Genomic DNA, 16,343 nt, shown 5'->3' on the forward strand with positions numbered 1-16,343 from the left:
GGCATCTAACTTTTCTAAGTGATTTTTAACTTGTTCTTTTTTTATTTAAAAATAAAAATAACATAGCTAAACTGACCTGACCCTCAGAATAGATACCACTAGATCAATAGAAGAATTCTTCCATCAACCTAGAGGCCGCTTCAAGGGGGTAGATTTGCTACAGCAAAGGAAAAATGTGCTACCGTTTTCTGTCACTGAAGCAAGCATCTAAATTATGGTGCTACAGCAGCACTGCAGCTGTATAGCTTGTGGTGTAGACATAGCCTGCGATGTCCACTGACAATTCAGAGCACTAACTATAGACCGAGGTGGGCAAACTACGGCCCGCAGGCCACGTCCAGCCCGCAGGACCGTCCTGCCCGGCCCCCGAGCTCCTGGCCCGGGATGCTAGCTCCCGGCCCCTCCCCTGCTGTCCCCCCTCCCCCGCAGCCTCAGCTCGCTCGCTCCGCTGCCGGCACAATGCTCTGGGCAGTGGGGCTGTGAGCTCCTGGGGCAGCGCAGCTGCAGAGCCCAGCCTGACCCAGTGCTCTGTGCTGCGTGGTGGCGGTGGCAGTGTGGCCCGGCTCCAGCCAGCTGCGCCGCCAGCCACCGGTGCTTCAGGCAGCGCGGTATGGGGGGGTTGGATAGAAAGCAGGGGAGTTCAGGGTGGTGGTCAAGGGGCGGGGGTGTGGATAGGTTGTAGGGAGGGAACAGGGGGTTGAATGGGGGCAGGGGTCCTGCGGGGGGAGGGGCAGTCAGGAAGGAGAAGAGGGTTGGATGAGGGGGTGGGGGGCAGTGAAGGGCAGGGGTTTTGGGGGCAGTCAGGGGACAGGGAGAAGGGGTGGTTGGATGGGGCAGGGGTCCCGGGGGGGCCATCAGGAATGAGAGGAGGGGTTGGATGGGGTGGCGGGGGTCCAGGGACAGGGAGCGGGGGTGTGTGGATGGGGCAGAGGTTCCACGGGGGCCGTCAGGGAACAGGGGGGATTGGATGGGGAAGGAGTCCCGGGGGGGGGCGCAGATAGGAGGTGGGGGCCAGGCCACGACCCCCTTCCCTAACTGGCCATCCATACAATTTACAAAACCCAATGTGGCCCTCAGGCCAAAAAGTTTGCCCACCCCTCCTATAGACTGTTGAACTAGCCTGACAGTTTGACTGTAAGCCAGTTAAATATTCATAAAGCAAAATATAAGGAAGGAGAAGTAGTATTTCAGTCAGAAATGCTTCACTTTAACTACTGCCATTTAAGAACATGAACGGAGCTACTGACTAATTTTTGCTGAACACCGTACATTCAAGAGCTTACTGTTCAGGACCTAGAAAACATGTAGTGGAATCTTTAAAATGTGCACAAATCTTTTAGGAGTGTGCATAGTAACAAAAATAAATTAATTGGACCTCTGGATTAAAAACAACAACAAAAAACAGATCTAAAGTTACCATTGCTACAGCTGGAAACCAGTATTTCATTTTCTATTTATGTGCAGTGACTGGGATTGTTAACTAACTCAGTCATTCAAAAATCATGCCACCTTACTTGGTACAGCTGGTCAAAAATAACTTTACTGAAAAACTAAATAATGCTTCCCAATCAAAAAGCCCGCAAATCTCATGGCAGATTTATGTTAATAATCAGTGCATTGCTGAGGACAGATTTAAACATACTTGAGAAAAATAAAAACTTATAGATCTATTATTCAATTTTTCCATGCTTCCTTAAAACTAGAACACTATTAATTCTAACCTAGTTCTTTAAAAAACAAAACCCCCAATACTAATGCAATGTGTGTTTTACAATTTTCCTTATGATAAGCAATTTTCATTTCCTTGTTCCATTCCTTTCCACCCAATTGTTCTCTAATTTACACTGCTCAGCTATGTATTATGGTCACTTACTGGTCAACCCATTTAAACAGCAGACAAAAAAGCAACATTCAAATTTAGGTTGCAGTTATCCGTTTTAGAGAAAGGGAATCAGTGATCTCAGTTTACTAGTGTGAATTTAGCATGGACTCTCGTGCAGCCTTTTCAAAGACAGGAATTGAAGGAAAACGTTAATTTAGCTAAACTGGCTCTTACAATCAAGTAAGCTTTGTATGGTGTTAAAGAGTTATTGGTTTATGTGTTATCAAGTATTCGTCAAACGTCATTAAAACTATCCTAAACATTTAAAATAAAATATAACTTCAAACATTCTTATTTTTCAGGAACTGTGAAGAATACTTGTAACCTCACCTATTATGGCCCAATAAAGTCACAGCCCTATAACCCTGCCACTTTTCGAGGCTGTACTCCGCAAGGGCTTTAATTAAATTCTGCATCAAGGATTATTTAAATACTGGGTAAATTATAAGAAGCATGGTATATAAAAAGTTATTTTAAATATAATTATATTTGAACTCCACTGTAATAACTCTGAGCACTCTAATGTAAGGTAGACAGGATTAAAATGACACCTAAGACAGAAAGGACAGGTTTCTTTAGCTGAGAGGTTTGATGATTTCCTGTAGATAATTGGTGTTCCTGGAGTTCTGTTCTCAACTCCAAATAACTGACGTTCTTTAAGTAACAATGGTTTGTAATTATTTTTCTTCTTCTCAAAACAGAATATTCTAGGCTTAATTCAGCACATTATACAGCACATTATGGCCTGCTGTAGCAAAAGCCCCGAAAGGCAGCTGATACTTCCTTTCTACAGGAAAGGCTTGCAATGCCACAGAGCCCACCATTTCTCTAAACAGAGATTAGCTGTGATGAATTGTGAGGATACTCAAGGAAGCTCATTAAAATGAACTTTCCTGTCTCCCCTTTTTTGCTCTTCATCCCCCAAAACACATAAGGCCATATAACCTGTAGGAATTACTGCTGCTGTACAGCTGACATGACATCATCTTCACCCCTGCTGTACTTACCAAGCTAGGGGCTGTATAGCTCCTGGCACAATCTATGGTATGCATCTGTGTGACGGGGTGTGCACTGGGCAAGAGAGGGTTAACCCCATACTATGGGTGGCAGAATTTCCCCCCCCTCAGACCATGCTGGGAATGCTCCATCTGCTGCCTCATAATAAAAGGGAGCAGCCCAGCTCATTCTAAGCTGACCACCCAGGAGAGAAGATGCTTGGTGGAGGCTCCAGGCCAGGAGCCGTTACAGCCTCTGACTGTGAGAGCCAGAGAACCCTGGGGCCAGATTGGAGACCTGCTACCTTCAGTCAACTGCCGGGAGTCAGACTTCCAGGGTGCTACCTCCGCCAGGGAACCCAGGGACACCAACAATGTATGGACTGCTACCTCAGGAAACATGGTAGGAAGTGGCCCAGGGAGGCGGGGCGGAGAGAGTGGTATCTCCCACCCAAGCAAGGTCAGCGTGTTGCAGTAGGATTCCCTGCTGGCTGGGTGGCGACCACACCTGTCTCCAAGAGGGCCCTGGGCTGGGACCCAGTGGAGAGGGAGGGTCCTGGTCCCCCTACCCCAGCCACCACCCACCCCTAGGTGACAGCCTACTTCCCTGAATCCAGCCACTAGGCCACGCAGCCCAGAACATAAGGGCAGCTGTGTTGACTCTGGCCATTAGGCTGCCCAGCCCTGTACCCGAAGGCCGCCATATTGACTCCAACCCCTGGGCCATGCTGCTTTCAGCCTGGGGACAGGCTGGTAGACTAACTGCGGTGGTATCACAACCCCAACCCACCCCCAAAGGAGGACGGGGGTGCATATCATGTGACAATTTGAAAGAACAGAAGAGACCAATCAAATTAATTTACATAATCATTCTACAACTCTTACTGTTCATACATTCAGTTAATGACATGCTGACAAGTCATCCACCATACACTCTCCAACAACCACAAGACATACTTATTAACTCTTTCAATATGGGCACTGCTCAGCTAGTAACTGAACATATAAACTGGAAGGTAACAGAATATTTAGTAGATTACCCTAATTGGTCATTTCCAAGATTTTTAACACTTAAAATATGTTTCTGTTCTAATATATTTTGTATACATGACTTACAGTAATCTCAGCTGTAAGTTAATGAAGTTGGGGTTTTGGGGGGGGTGGGAAGAGGAGTGTTTTCTTACTAGGAATGCTGCACTAAAGGAAATTACAGTTCAAGAAGAGAAAATGATTGCAAATGGTAGAATACTGCTAGTTGGAACATCACTACAAGACAGGTTTTACATACACTGTAGCCGTTTCTGCATTAGGATTTTTTGCTAAACTGTTGCCATCAGTGCTTCAGCTCCACTAGTGGAGGGGCTAGTGTAGCCAGCTTAACAGGTGGTCAACAATACTTTGTTCACACTAATGCTTCCATCAGAGCTGAACTGGTCATAGCACCAGTAGAAAACGTTTAGGAAAAGCATCCTGTTTTAGACAAGGTTACAATTATTACTCCTGGGGGAATTCTGCACACAATATTTTAAAATCCTGCAAAATTCTGCATATTTTATTTTTCAAAATAACACAATATAATCACGCTCTTGCTAACAGCCCAGGGCAGCTGGGGCTCCCGCTGACAACTGTGTGTGTGATTTCACCATGTCTGGTTGCGGTAAGGGTGGTGAAGGCTTGGGAAAGGGAGGTGCCAAGCGCCATCGTAAAGTGCTTCGGGATAACATCCAGGGTATAACCAAGTCAGCTATTCGTCACTTGGCTCGAAGCGGGTGGGTGAAGCGTATTTCGGGGTTGATTTACAAAGAGACCTGTGGAGTGCTGAAGATGTTTGTCAAGGCTCCTTCCCCACTCTGAACTTTAGGGTACAGATGTGGGGGCCTGCATGAAAACTTCTAAGCTTAACTACTAGCTTAGATCTGGTCTGCTGCCACCACTCCCAATGTGCTAATTCCCTTCCCTGGGTAGCCTTCAGAGACTCTTCACCAATTCCCTGGTGAATACAGATCCAAACCCCTTGGATCTTAAAACAAGGAAAAATCAATCAGGTTCTTAAAAAGAAGGCTTTAAAGAAAAAGGTAAAAATCATCTCTGTAAAATCAGGATGGAAAATAACTTTACAGGGTAATCAAACTTAAAGAACCCCCTCTAGCCTTAGGTTCAAAGTTACAGCAAACAGAGGTAAACACCCTAGTAAAAGGAACATTTACAAGTTGAGAAAACAAAGATAAAACTAACACCCCTTGCCTGGCTCTTTACTTACAAGTTTGAAATATGAGAGACTTGTTCAGAAAGATTTGGAGAGCATGGATTGATGTCTGGTCCCTCTCAGTCCCAAGAGCGAACAACCACCAAAAACAAAGAGCACAAACAAAAACCTTCCCCCCCACCAAGATTTGAAAGTATCTTGTCCCCTTATTGGTCCTTTGGGTCAGGTGTCAGCCAGGTTACCTGAGCTTCTTAACCCTTTACAGGTAAAAGGATTTTGGAGTCTCTGGCCAGGAGGGATTTTATAGTATTGTACACAGGAGGGCTGTTACCCTTGCCTTTATAGTTATGACAGTGTTCTTGGAGAATGTGATCGGTGATGCTGTCACTTACACTGAACATACCAAGCGAAAGACTGTAACGGCTATGGATGTGGTTTATGCTCTGAAGCGCCAGGGTCGTACTCTCTATGGTTTTGGTGGCTAAACAAGTCACTAAAGTCAACAGGACAACTGTCCAACCTAAGTACCAATAACGCAGGGTCCTGATGAACAAGTAGTAAGTGATCATGTAATTAAGACCAGTATCATATTACGTAAGTACAAGGAGTCGACTTTAAGGTTGCACAGACACATTCTGGTAATGGTAGGGTTTATAAAGTATATAAGATATTAGAGGAGGATAGTCAATGTCTCTTGTCTAATACTGCTATAACTGAAGAAACCTATCTGGTGTCATCCTGTAATTACAGGTTCAGCAGAAACAGCTATTAACTAATGTAAGATCACATTACATACTAGAGGTGAAATTCTGGTAATGAGTGCACAGCCCAAGCGATCAAACCTTGTGCTCAAAGTAAAACAAGTGAGGCTGAGCAATGCAACCCTCAGTTCCAAATTAGAGTACTTTGTGCATACCCAATGAGCAGCTGCTATTAAGGGACAGGGGTGCCGGGCTGTGTACTTTATTTTTTGAGCAATGGATTTCTGGCTAAAAGCCCCTCCTGCAACACTTCTGTTGACAGACCTGCCAGGAAACTTGGCTATTCCACACACAAGGAATGCAGCATTCCCCAGGCATGGCCTGGCAGAAGTGTGCCATTTCTGATACCTTTTGGGCCTCACACAAGTGAAAGACGGGAAGAGGGTTTCACCCTAAGAAATGTTTTCATAACAGATGGTTTCTTGGACTTACAAATTAGAATTAAATCGAGGTGACGGAGGTGTTTAATGTTGTGGATTTTCACTGTTTGTTTATTAGGCAATTTATTGCTCCTACTTTCAAAGCAAAAATCATATTTTAAGTTGACACCTTCCAAAGGGCCCATGCTCCCAGTGAGCCCCAACAAGGAAGAGGGAAGGGGATTTTTTAGGGCCCTTCAATAATCAATTACAAGTTTGGGGTATTTTGGAGATTTCTTTGTTTTGTTTTTGTCAAACACACATGTTTTGTTTTTGTCAAACACACATGTTTTGTTTCAATGGGATTTTACCCTAAAATCAGAATTATGTACCTAATAATTCCCAAAGTTTTAATTTATACACTAAACTTGATTTTTTTCCAGGGGAAGATAGCCAGGTTTTCCTCTGATCTTTATATTAACAAAGATAATAGATAGTATTTCCTGTATGGAAGACTTCACATACAGAAACTATGAACCACTTATTGAATGGCTTCTATTTTAAAGTGATACAATATGATTTTTCATTTCTGTTTTTCACACTGAAGAAAAATAAACAGAACCACAATTAAATACAGAGGATAAGGGCATTTTGTTTTTTTAAACTTTTATATACAAACCAAGGTTACAAAAAAAAAAAAAAAAAACACAGTTTTAAGGGTGTTTTTTGTTGTCATTGTTTGGGTTTTTACATGTGGGTTCAGTTAGATACAGGTGCATTCAATATAGTGTTTGCTATTTTCAGAGTGGATTACTGTAGTGTTTATCCCCACTATAAAGTTACCTTTCATCAAATTGCAGATATATCCAAAACTGCTATGTTTCCTGTAACATAAAAAGTAATTTTCTTCAAGAAATACCCATGAAAACACAACTTTGTTACTTTAAATCAATTATTTTCTTTGTTTAATGCACACGCTTGACTTTTATGAAACAACAACCCAGTCTGCACGCATATTCATACAAGTAATGAATTCAATCACACTATGGTCATACATAAAGCCCCATCTAAACTATGAGCCTTATACTTTGTTTAGTAATTTACTCTTGCTTAAAATGGATATATAAACTTCACCAAAAATCAAGCACTTTGTACAGCCAGCTGTAAATGGCTACAACACGAGGTGCAAGACTATGGCAAATCAGGTCATACAACTATAAAGAAGTTACGGTTAACACTTTTTTAAGGCCTTGTCTACCCTGCAAAGTTTTGGTGGCAAAAGGCAGCTGTTGGCGGCAAAACAACGGAGGCGTACACACTGCAATGCCACTTTTGGCGACAATACGAAACCATCTTGACGAAAGACATAGGACTTTTTCCACAAAATTTTTTTTTTGACAGAGTGCCAGTGTAGACACCATGCTTGATGTTATCACTTTAATTGGCCTTCAGAAGGTGTCCCACAATGCTCCTCTTGACCACTCTTGTCAGCAGTTCCAACTCCACTACCCTGCAGCCAGGTAAACAACCATCACCCTTCTCCCTTTAAAGCCCTGGGAATTATTGAAATTCCACTTCCTGTTTGCTTGCCGTGGAGAACTCACATCGCATCTTCTCAGCTGACAGTGGTGGCTCCACCCAGCAGACACTCTCCCACTTGCACCACTGCAGAGCTGCTAGGTCTGCTTGGTATTTGGGGAGAGGAGGCTGTGCAGTTCCAGCTGCGCTCCAGCCATAGGAATTTCTATACGTACAGGCAGGTTTTTCGAGGTTTGTGCGAAAAGGGCTATGACCGGGACATGGTGCAGTGCAGAGTAAAGATCAAGGAGCTGAGGTACACATACCAGAAGGCAAGGGAGGCAAATCACTGCTCCAGTGCAGCGCTGAAGACATGCCATTTCTATAAGGAGTTGGAGCTATCCTCAGCAGTAACCTCACCTCCACCACCAAGAGCCCCATAGATACTTTGGCAGGGCTGGAGTTGGCAGAAAGTGGACCTAACCCAGAGGACGAAATCACTGATAAAGAGGTGGAGGTAGATGACTATGTGGAGCCCACAGCGGGGTTGCCTGGTGGTGTGCCCAGTCAGTAGCTGTTCTCCACTCCAGTGGTGTCTAGCCAGTCACGGCAGTCGCACTCCAGTGAGCAAGAAGCAGGAGAGGAGATCCTGGTAAGTGGTTTTGCTTTGTGTAGTGCAGAGGTGAGCTAAGGACATAGAAATGTACATGGCTGGCTGTGTTTCTGTGTGCCGGACATTTCCCTGTGCAGCTAACTAGTATGGCAGAACAGGGTGTTGATGCATACCAAGATTTCATGGGAATCCTCCAGAGAGATCTCTAGGAAACTTTTTCCTGGAGGTATTCAGCAATCCTCTGCCAAAGATTCTTTGGCAGAGCTAATTTGTTCCTTCCCTCATTGAACGAAACTTTCTCACGCCATCCTGTAATCACTTGTGCAGGGACCAAAGCAGCACACAGGCAAGCAGTATAGGGACTGGGTCCAAAGCCACCAGCATGCAGTAGATGCACCCTTGCTTCCTCTCAGGAGTGAGGTATCTGCTACAATGACCCCTGCCTATGGAAAAGGGTGGGAAAATTTAGAATATTGTCCCAAGTTGACTGTACCACAACCTGTTCATATTGCTTTTCTCCTCATGTAGAATGCCTCACGCCCTGGGATAAACTCACCATGCTTGGGGTTTCGCCAACATGTGTGCTTGTCAAGGGTCAGTGAAAAAGTGATTGGTATGTTACTAGAGGCATATTTTACTATACTGTTTCAATGCTGTGCGTGTACTTATCAGTCATGCTTCTGTGTTGTTCCTTGTGCTTCTGCAGATGTGGCCTTCAGAGGCATCCCCTACACACCAGTGGAGCGCCTCTGTCATATAAGAAAGCACCTGAGATGGAACAAGGAGGGTATGTTCCAGGAGCTGCTGCAATATTCAGATGCAGAAAAGAGGGAGTGTGTGCAGTGGAGGGAAACCGAAAGGCAGGACAGAAAAGAAAATGAGGCCTTCATTAAGGACGCTACTGAGAAGATAATTAAAGTTATAGAGGAGCAAACTAAGATGCTGAAGTCAATCACAGCACTCCAGACTAAGCAGATGAGCCCTCCCCTTCAGCACATTTAGAACTCTTTCCCACACCCTCCCTTGCATTCCTTACCGCTTTCCGGGACTTCTCGCTTTCCTGTTCACTCCACCCCGATGGACACTTTTTCAAATGACAGCTAGAGTTACTCCCCAGCTACCCTCCTCTCCAATCGAGAGAGAGAGAGATGGTGTTGTTTTCTGTGCAATAAAAGTAAATCTTTATTTGTGTCCTGCAAATTGGGATAGCTGGTGGCAACAACACATACACAAGCAGTTTAATAATTTGCTTACATGGAATCCTAGGCCACAAAAATCACAAGTGCCTCCTAGCAAAACTTGATTTCATTAAGCATTGCAGTCCCGAGCATAGTAATATACATTACCGGTTCTCTTTTTCAAAGTGTTGCCTCAAAGCCTCCCTGATTCGAATTGCCTCCCGTTGTGCCCCTCTAATAGCCCTGGTATCTGGTTGCTCAAAATCTGCAGCCAGGCAGTCTGCCTCAGCAGTCCACCCCTGAGCAAACTTTTCACACTTACCTTCACAAATATCGTGCAATGTACAGCACGCAGCTAAGACCATGGGAATATTATCCTCATTGAGGTCTACCCTGCCATAAAGGCATCACCAGCATGCCTTTAATCTGCCAAACGCACATTCCACGGTCATCCTGCACCTACTCAGCCTGTTGTAGAAGCGCTCCTTACTGCTGTCCAGGTTTCCCATGTAAGTTACATGAGCCATGGCATTAAGGGGTATGCCCAGGATAACTATGGGCATTTCAACATCCCCCACTGTAATCTTCTGGTCTGGAAAAATAGTCCCTGCTTGTAGCTTTCTGTACAGGTTGGTGTTCCTAAAAATACGTGCATCATGCACCTTTCCGAACCACCCCACGTTGATGTCAATGAAACGCTTGCGGTTATCCACAAGTGCCTGCAACACCATGGAGAAGTACCTCTTCCTATTGATATACTCCGTCACAAGATGGTCCAGTGCCAAAATTTAAATAAGTGTGCCATCTATCGCCTCTCCACAGTCAGAGAAGCCCATTTCTGCAAAGCCATCCACTATTTCACGCACATTGCGAAGAGTCACAGTCCTTCATAGCAGAATGCAAGTAACGGCTCTGCACACTTGTGTTAACACAGCCCCAACAGTCGACTTCCCGACTCCAAACTGATGCACAACCGACCGGTAGCAGTCTGGATTTGCCAGCTCCCACACTGCAATCACCACGCACATCTACACCAAGAAAAGCAGCTCTCATTTGGGTATTCTTGTGCCACAGGCCAGGGACGAGCTCCGCACACACTTCTAGGAAGGTGGCTTTCCTCATCAGAAAATTCTGTAACCACTGCTCATCGTCCCAGACCTGCATGACGACACCATCCCACCACTCAGTGCTAGTTTCCTGAGCCCAAAAGTGACGGTCCACCATTTGCAGCTGTTCCATGAATGCCAAAAGTAATTGAATGTTGCTCCTATCCATGTCAGACAGCATGTCAAGCAACTGTGAATACTGTTAAGTTAGGAACTTCACGATGAACTGCACGGCCATTTGCAATGTGTTACTGACAGCTAGCAGAGCATTGGACAGCAGTGTGGGATCCATCCTTTCACAGAGATGGCAGGGCAAACAGTAAACAAGAGCCATTGAAAAATGCCGCAAAGATGGAAGCACATGGAATGCTGGAACGGAAAGCAATGCATCATGGGACATTAAACCCGGACCCATGATGTGCTACGAACCACTCCACCTTCCCACAAGACCAGGGGTTCTCTAACTGGGGGTCGGGACCCCTCCGGGGATCGCGAGGTTATTGCATGGGGGGTCGCGAGCTGTCAGTCTCCACCCCAAGCCATGCTTTGCCTCCAGCATGTATAATGGTGTTAAATATATTAAAAGGTGTTTTTAATTTATAAGGGGGGGGTCACACTCAGAGGCTTGCTGTGTGAAAGGGGTCACCAGTACAAAAGTTTGAGAATGACTGCACAAGACCTAGTAGCAGAAGATGGCAAGCTGAACTGTGGGATAGCTACTCACAGTGCACTGCTCTCACTGACGATGCTAGTGTCCCAAGTGTGGATGCGCTGTGCCGACAGAGGGAGCATAGTGTGAACACACAATACCCATTTTCTTTTAGCACTTTTTGATCATTGACAAAAGTTTTGCAGACAAAACTCTGCAGTGTAGACAAGGCCTAACATTTGTAGGATTTAAAACAAAACAAAACAAAAAACTTACAGATTTGTGTTGACACATTTTCTTGACAGAGCTGTAACTTGTCTATCTCTTTGCTATCCTTTTTAATATAAAAAAGAATATTTACACCCAAGGGTAGGGAAACCTTTACTCATGTAAGTATACTCACTTGTTCCCATGGAACTACTGATGCGAGTAAGGCCCCATGTATACTACTAATATAAATGAGTCAAGAGACTTGTTTACAATACAGCTGTCCCCTGAAAGTTAAAAATTCTACTGTATATCATCCAAGGCTTTAGCCTAATGAGGATATAGTTCAGTCCCATATAGCTAGAATTTGAACCATGTTATAACTGTGTCAGAGGACAGCAGCATTTTAACCATGCCCTGGACTCATTTATAGCTGAAGAGTGCATGAAGCCTAACTTACACCACCATTCCTAGGCATGGTCTATGCAGTTTTTTTGGTGAGGGGATGTGATTTTTTATTTTATGTTTTTACCTTAATAGATAAACCAGTATAATCCTTAGCATAGAAGCAATTATACCAGTATAAGACATCTTTATACTATTATTGCTTAGTCCCCTAAATTTATTGGTATAACTTGTTCACACAAAAGGCTGTAACTGCTTTAACTATCCTGGTTTCAAATAGCTGTCCTTAAAGCAGTACAAAAACTGTGTGTAGATCAGGCCTTGTAGGAATAAATGAAACTACTCACAAGCCCTATACTTGGAAATACATGCAAATAGCAGAGGACAAACTCAATTAATATCTTCTTTCATTACAAATAGACAGTTCTGTCAAAAAAATCTCTCTGCATAGCTATGTAAAACATTATTTTTAAAAGCTGGAAAAGTTAAAACAATGCATTCATCTGACCAAAGTATTTCAAGAGCCTGACACTGGGGTGGTGGTGTTATTTATTTATTTAATTAATTTGATTTCCTTCTCCCCTCCCCTTTTCCTTTGTCTACACAATGTATTGTGCATCTCACAAGAGCTGCTGTTAAGATTGAGCTCAGATTTAAATCCCAAATGCACTGCAGATTTGATTACAGTGCTATATGATGTCATGTATCCAAGACAACTAAGGCATTATGGTCTCCTAGGGATAAAACTACCTCTTGGTAATAGATTTAGGCACCCCAGCATGTGACTGATCCGTTGTCTCCAAATGAAAAATGTATGCAGCTGCACTCTTCAGCAAAACACATTACAAAAAACAAAAGGTCCAAATAATTGTTCTCATTGGACAGCATACAGAAACAAAATAGATATTTTCTTTTTAAATAAAAAGGCATACCAGGTACTTTAAAGATGGAGATACAATTTATTAAAATCAGCTTGTAATATGTTTTAGAAGTCAGACAAGGTGAATGTCTCCCTATTATTGGGCAAAACCTCTGCAATATTCATTTCTGACTCACGTATATGAGGAGGAACTCTTTCTTCCCATATTTTACTGGATGTTATATAAAATACAGGTTTTCAGTTATTCACTGAAATATTTTCAAATTTCTATCATTTTTAATGTCTCTTCCCAGTCTTCTTCCACTCCTTGATGTAAAATTGAAACTGAGCACAAAATTGAAAGAGAACCAGTATCAGGAGGGATGCATGAAATGATTACAAAATTCTGCATCAGACCTTACAGGGACACAGGCAGCTCAAATTTAGCCCAAGATTTAGGTTTTGTAAGTTTATTTTTACAAAATCAAAACAGAATATAAATGTTTTCATGATTTAAAAGACAAAACAATAATGTCCATGAAACTGGTATTTTAAATAAACATTCCCTGACAATATTTCAGCTGCAAACATTGGCCCAATCCTGTAATTTTTTATGTGCGGGTCAGCATCATAGTGAAGCAGCACACGAATTGCAGGATCAGGACCATTTATTTTAAAACTGCCCATAGCCTTCTTCAAAACCGACTGAAGTCAACAGGAGTTTTCCCACAGACGTCAATTAGTTTTGGATCAGGCTCCATGTGCATTAGAACCTGAAAATGTAACTGATTGGAATGAAAAGTGACATGGACTATCAGATTGAACAGTGAAACTAAAAAGGCAAAGAGTAAGCAAACACCATAAACAGCAAGCAATTAAAACTAAATTACTATAAAAAACAAATAATTTTGAGGTTTTTGTAACATAGAAAAAGACATTTGAAAAGATACTACAGTAGTTACTTTTCTTAAATTACGTATGTCCCATGGTAAATGAATAAAAACTAAAATATGGGAGTCATAGATATAGTTATGTAACTGTGCCACCTGAGCGCATTGCACTGAAAAAAAAAAATAGTGTTAATTTCATTTCCAAGATATCCCTGTCATACACAGTTCTCCAGCATAGCCTCAAAACAATACTGAATATTCTTTTGTTGATATTTCAGCTGAAGTGTAGCAATAACAATTGCCCAATGTTACAAAATGTAATACTATCTCTTTTGCTTACAGCTTGTAAGTCTTTTTAAACATAAAGATATCAGAACTCCACTTGAACCTTATCTGAAAACATGAAGCTCTAATTTTATCTGAAATGATCTTACAGTGAGCATAATTTTTTTAAGTAGCACTTTAACAATATCAGAAAAAACTACAGTATTACAAATATAGCTTACTGAAGTCACAAAGCTTGTACAGATTTCCATTTTCAAATTACTGCTACTCATGGTTTCAGAGTAGCAGCCGTGTTAGTCTGTATCCGCAAAAAGAACAGTACTTGTGCACCTTAGAGACTAACAAATTTATTTGAGCATAAGCATTTGTGGAACCATTCTATGCATCCGATGAAGTGGGCTGTAGCCCACGAAAGCTTATGCTCAAATAAATTTGTTAGTCTCTAAGGTGTCACAAGTACTCCTGTTCTTTTTGCTACTCATGGATAATTTTTCTTCCTATCCTTTGTGGTCTTCCTGTAATTACATTTTTATCACAGCATTCCAAACACCTCTAGTTCAAAGACAGGATATATGTTTGGATTTCTCTTTTACAAATTCTTTGAACTAAATTTTATATTTCATTCAGTTTCAGACTGCACTTTGAAAGTTGCATAAATAGAAAACAGCTAAAAACATAGGCAACAGCACTTATATCACTAGTATTGATACATCCTTAGACATGTTTTGATTCAAGCTAGTATTTTTCCTAGCACACAGTATTACTACCAATGTAAGTGTCAAGAACACTGTTTATCTGTCTAAAACTTTGCTCTACCACAGATTGCTTTCTATGGCACACAATGGTAATGTAGCCATTGTCATGTTCTGGGGGTGCAATCTAGACCAGTAAATCATTGTGTCACTGCCTGCCCTGTAACCTCGGGTGCCTTGAATGCTCTGCTGCTGTGGCTCTCAACCTGGACACCAACAGCCAGCCAACTAACCATTATGTCCCTTGTTATGAACAAACAAAAGAAGGAATACACTTCTAAGACTAAAATTTAATTTCAGACAGTTACAATCTTTGCCTAAGCAGGTTTCTCATCTATAATCAATTTCCAGAGATTTCAACCACCTTGGCTGAAGAATTCATCTGTCTGCAATCTCAAGAGCTCTGGCCTCTTCAGTCCCTCAAGTGATGGATGCCAAGATAGCATCTTCTCTCTCATTATATTACTTCCAAAACTCACTGTTTTGTCCCCAGATTCAAGATAATCTCATGCTGTTCTTTCCTTCCTGTGAACATCCCATCTCCCTGCTGATTCATATGTAAATAGAACTTCCATTGTTTCAGGTCATTCCTTGCTTAATTTCACTGGAGACAGGTAGACAGCTATCTTCCCTCCTGTCTGGGAGAAAACCTGTTTACTAAGGCCCTCTGATGTGCCTGATTTAAATACCCTTCATTCACAGACTTTAAGGCAGGGTAGTCAATAGGTGGACCACAGGCCAAATCCAGACTGCCAGATGCTTTTGAATGGACCCGAAATCTTTTTATTTACTTATTATTGTTATTGTTTTATTATTTTCTCTGGAGTCTGGACCTTGAGTATACCTTGATGAGGAAATTTGGACTTTGACAAAAAAAAATTGTCAACCTTTGCTTTAATGCCTATCACTGAATATTCATAATTCCTCACATAGTGTTTACACATGCATTTTACAATGATGTTGATCACCAGTGTGTCATCAGCTTTCATAAAAGACCTTACTTGATGTACTTTTATAATACAGTAATACTGTGTACAATCAGTTACTTATTTGAGGTTCAGGCTCCCTTTTTTATAGCTAAGAAGCAACCTCCCCCACTTGCTAGGCTGACAGCTTTGCTTACCTTGTAAATGTGCCTTCATTGCCAGTGCCTAACTACCAGATTGGTCAGCCAAACAAATACACATTGCTTTGTCAAAGGCAGACTGTGCTCATACATTGCTTGCCAAACACATTTTGAGAACGTAATTTTAGCACATATACATAGCATTGTACACACCCCACACATACATTACAGAAGAATATTGAAGAATTAGTTTTCTAATAATATCTTACATCACACCCTTTTAGATACAGATTATGGCAATAGTATTTAGGTTGCTGACACAGTACTGAATCACCAATGGGCCTCTGTGTCGCATGCATACAGAATAACAAAGTACACATCAGAAATATATTAATGTAAGTCACCAGACCTAGAGAACCATGATTAAAGTGAAATGGTGCTGATGTTAGAGGAAAAAAAATCACCTTTTTTTGTTTTGTTTTGCTTAACACCAATAGAATGTTCATGCAGCTAATAGTTTAAGTTTTCTTGATTTCAGATTGTAATTTTGCTTAGGCCTTGCCTACATAGATTCATAGATTCATAGATTCTAGGACTGGAAGGGACCTCGAG

At 42.2% G+C, this 16,343-nt stretch overlaps 2 protein-coding genes across 2 annotated transcripts in view; one reads left to right on the forward strand and one right to left on the reverse strand.

The window, feature by feature from the left end:
- LOC112126061 (forkhead box protein N2) overlaps positions 1-16,343 on the reverse strand; it is a 58,283-nt gene that overhangs the window by 24,090 nt on the left and 17,850 nt on the right. The window lies entirely within an intron of this gene.
- Positions 4,522-5,568, forward strand: LOC112126070 (histone H4-like). The gene is made up of 2 exons (XM_024224482.2): positions 4,522-4,713; positions 5,449-5,568. Exons 1-2 carry the CDS (start codon positions 4,522-4,524, stop codon positions 5,566-5,568), a joined length of 312 nt encoding a protein of 103 aa, XP_024080250.1.

Source organism: Terrapene carolina, unplaced genomic scaffold (genome assembly GCF_002925995.2).
Source record: "Terrapene carolina triunguis isolate 2854851 unplaced genomic scaffold, T_m_triunguis-2.0 Scaffold742, whole genome shotgun sequence".
In the NCBI taxonomy this organism is placed as follows: Eukaryota; Metazoa; Chordata; order Testudines; family Emydidae; genus Terrapene; species Terrapene triunguis.

Coding starts and splice junctions, on each gene's coding strand:
- LOC112126070 (XM_024224482.2), top strand. CDS start 4,522: ATGTCTGGTTGCGGTAAGGGTGGTGAAGGCTTGGGAAAGGGAGGTGCC. Junction 4,714..5,448: donor TGCTGAAGATGTTTGTCAAG/GCTCCTTCCCCA, acceptor GTGTTCTTGGAG/AATGTGATCGGTGATGCTGT.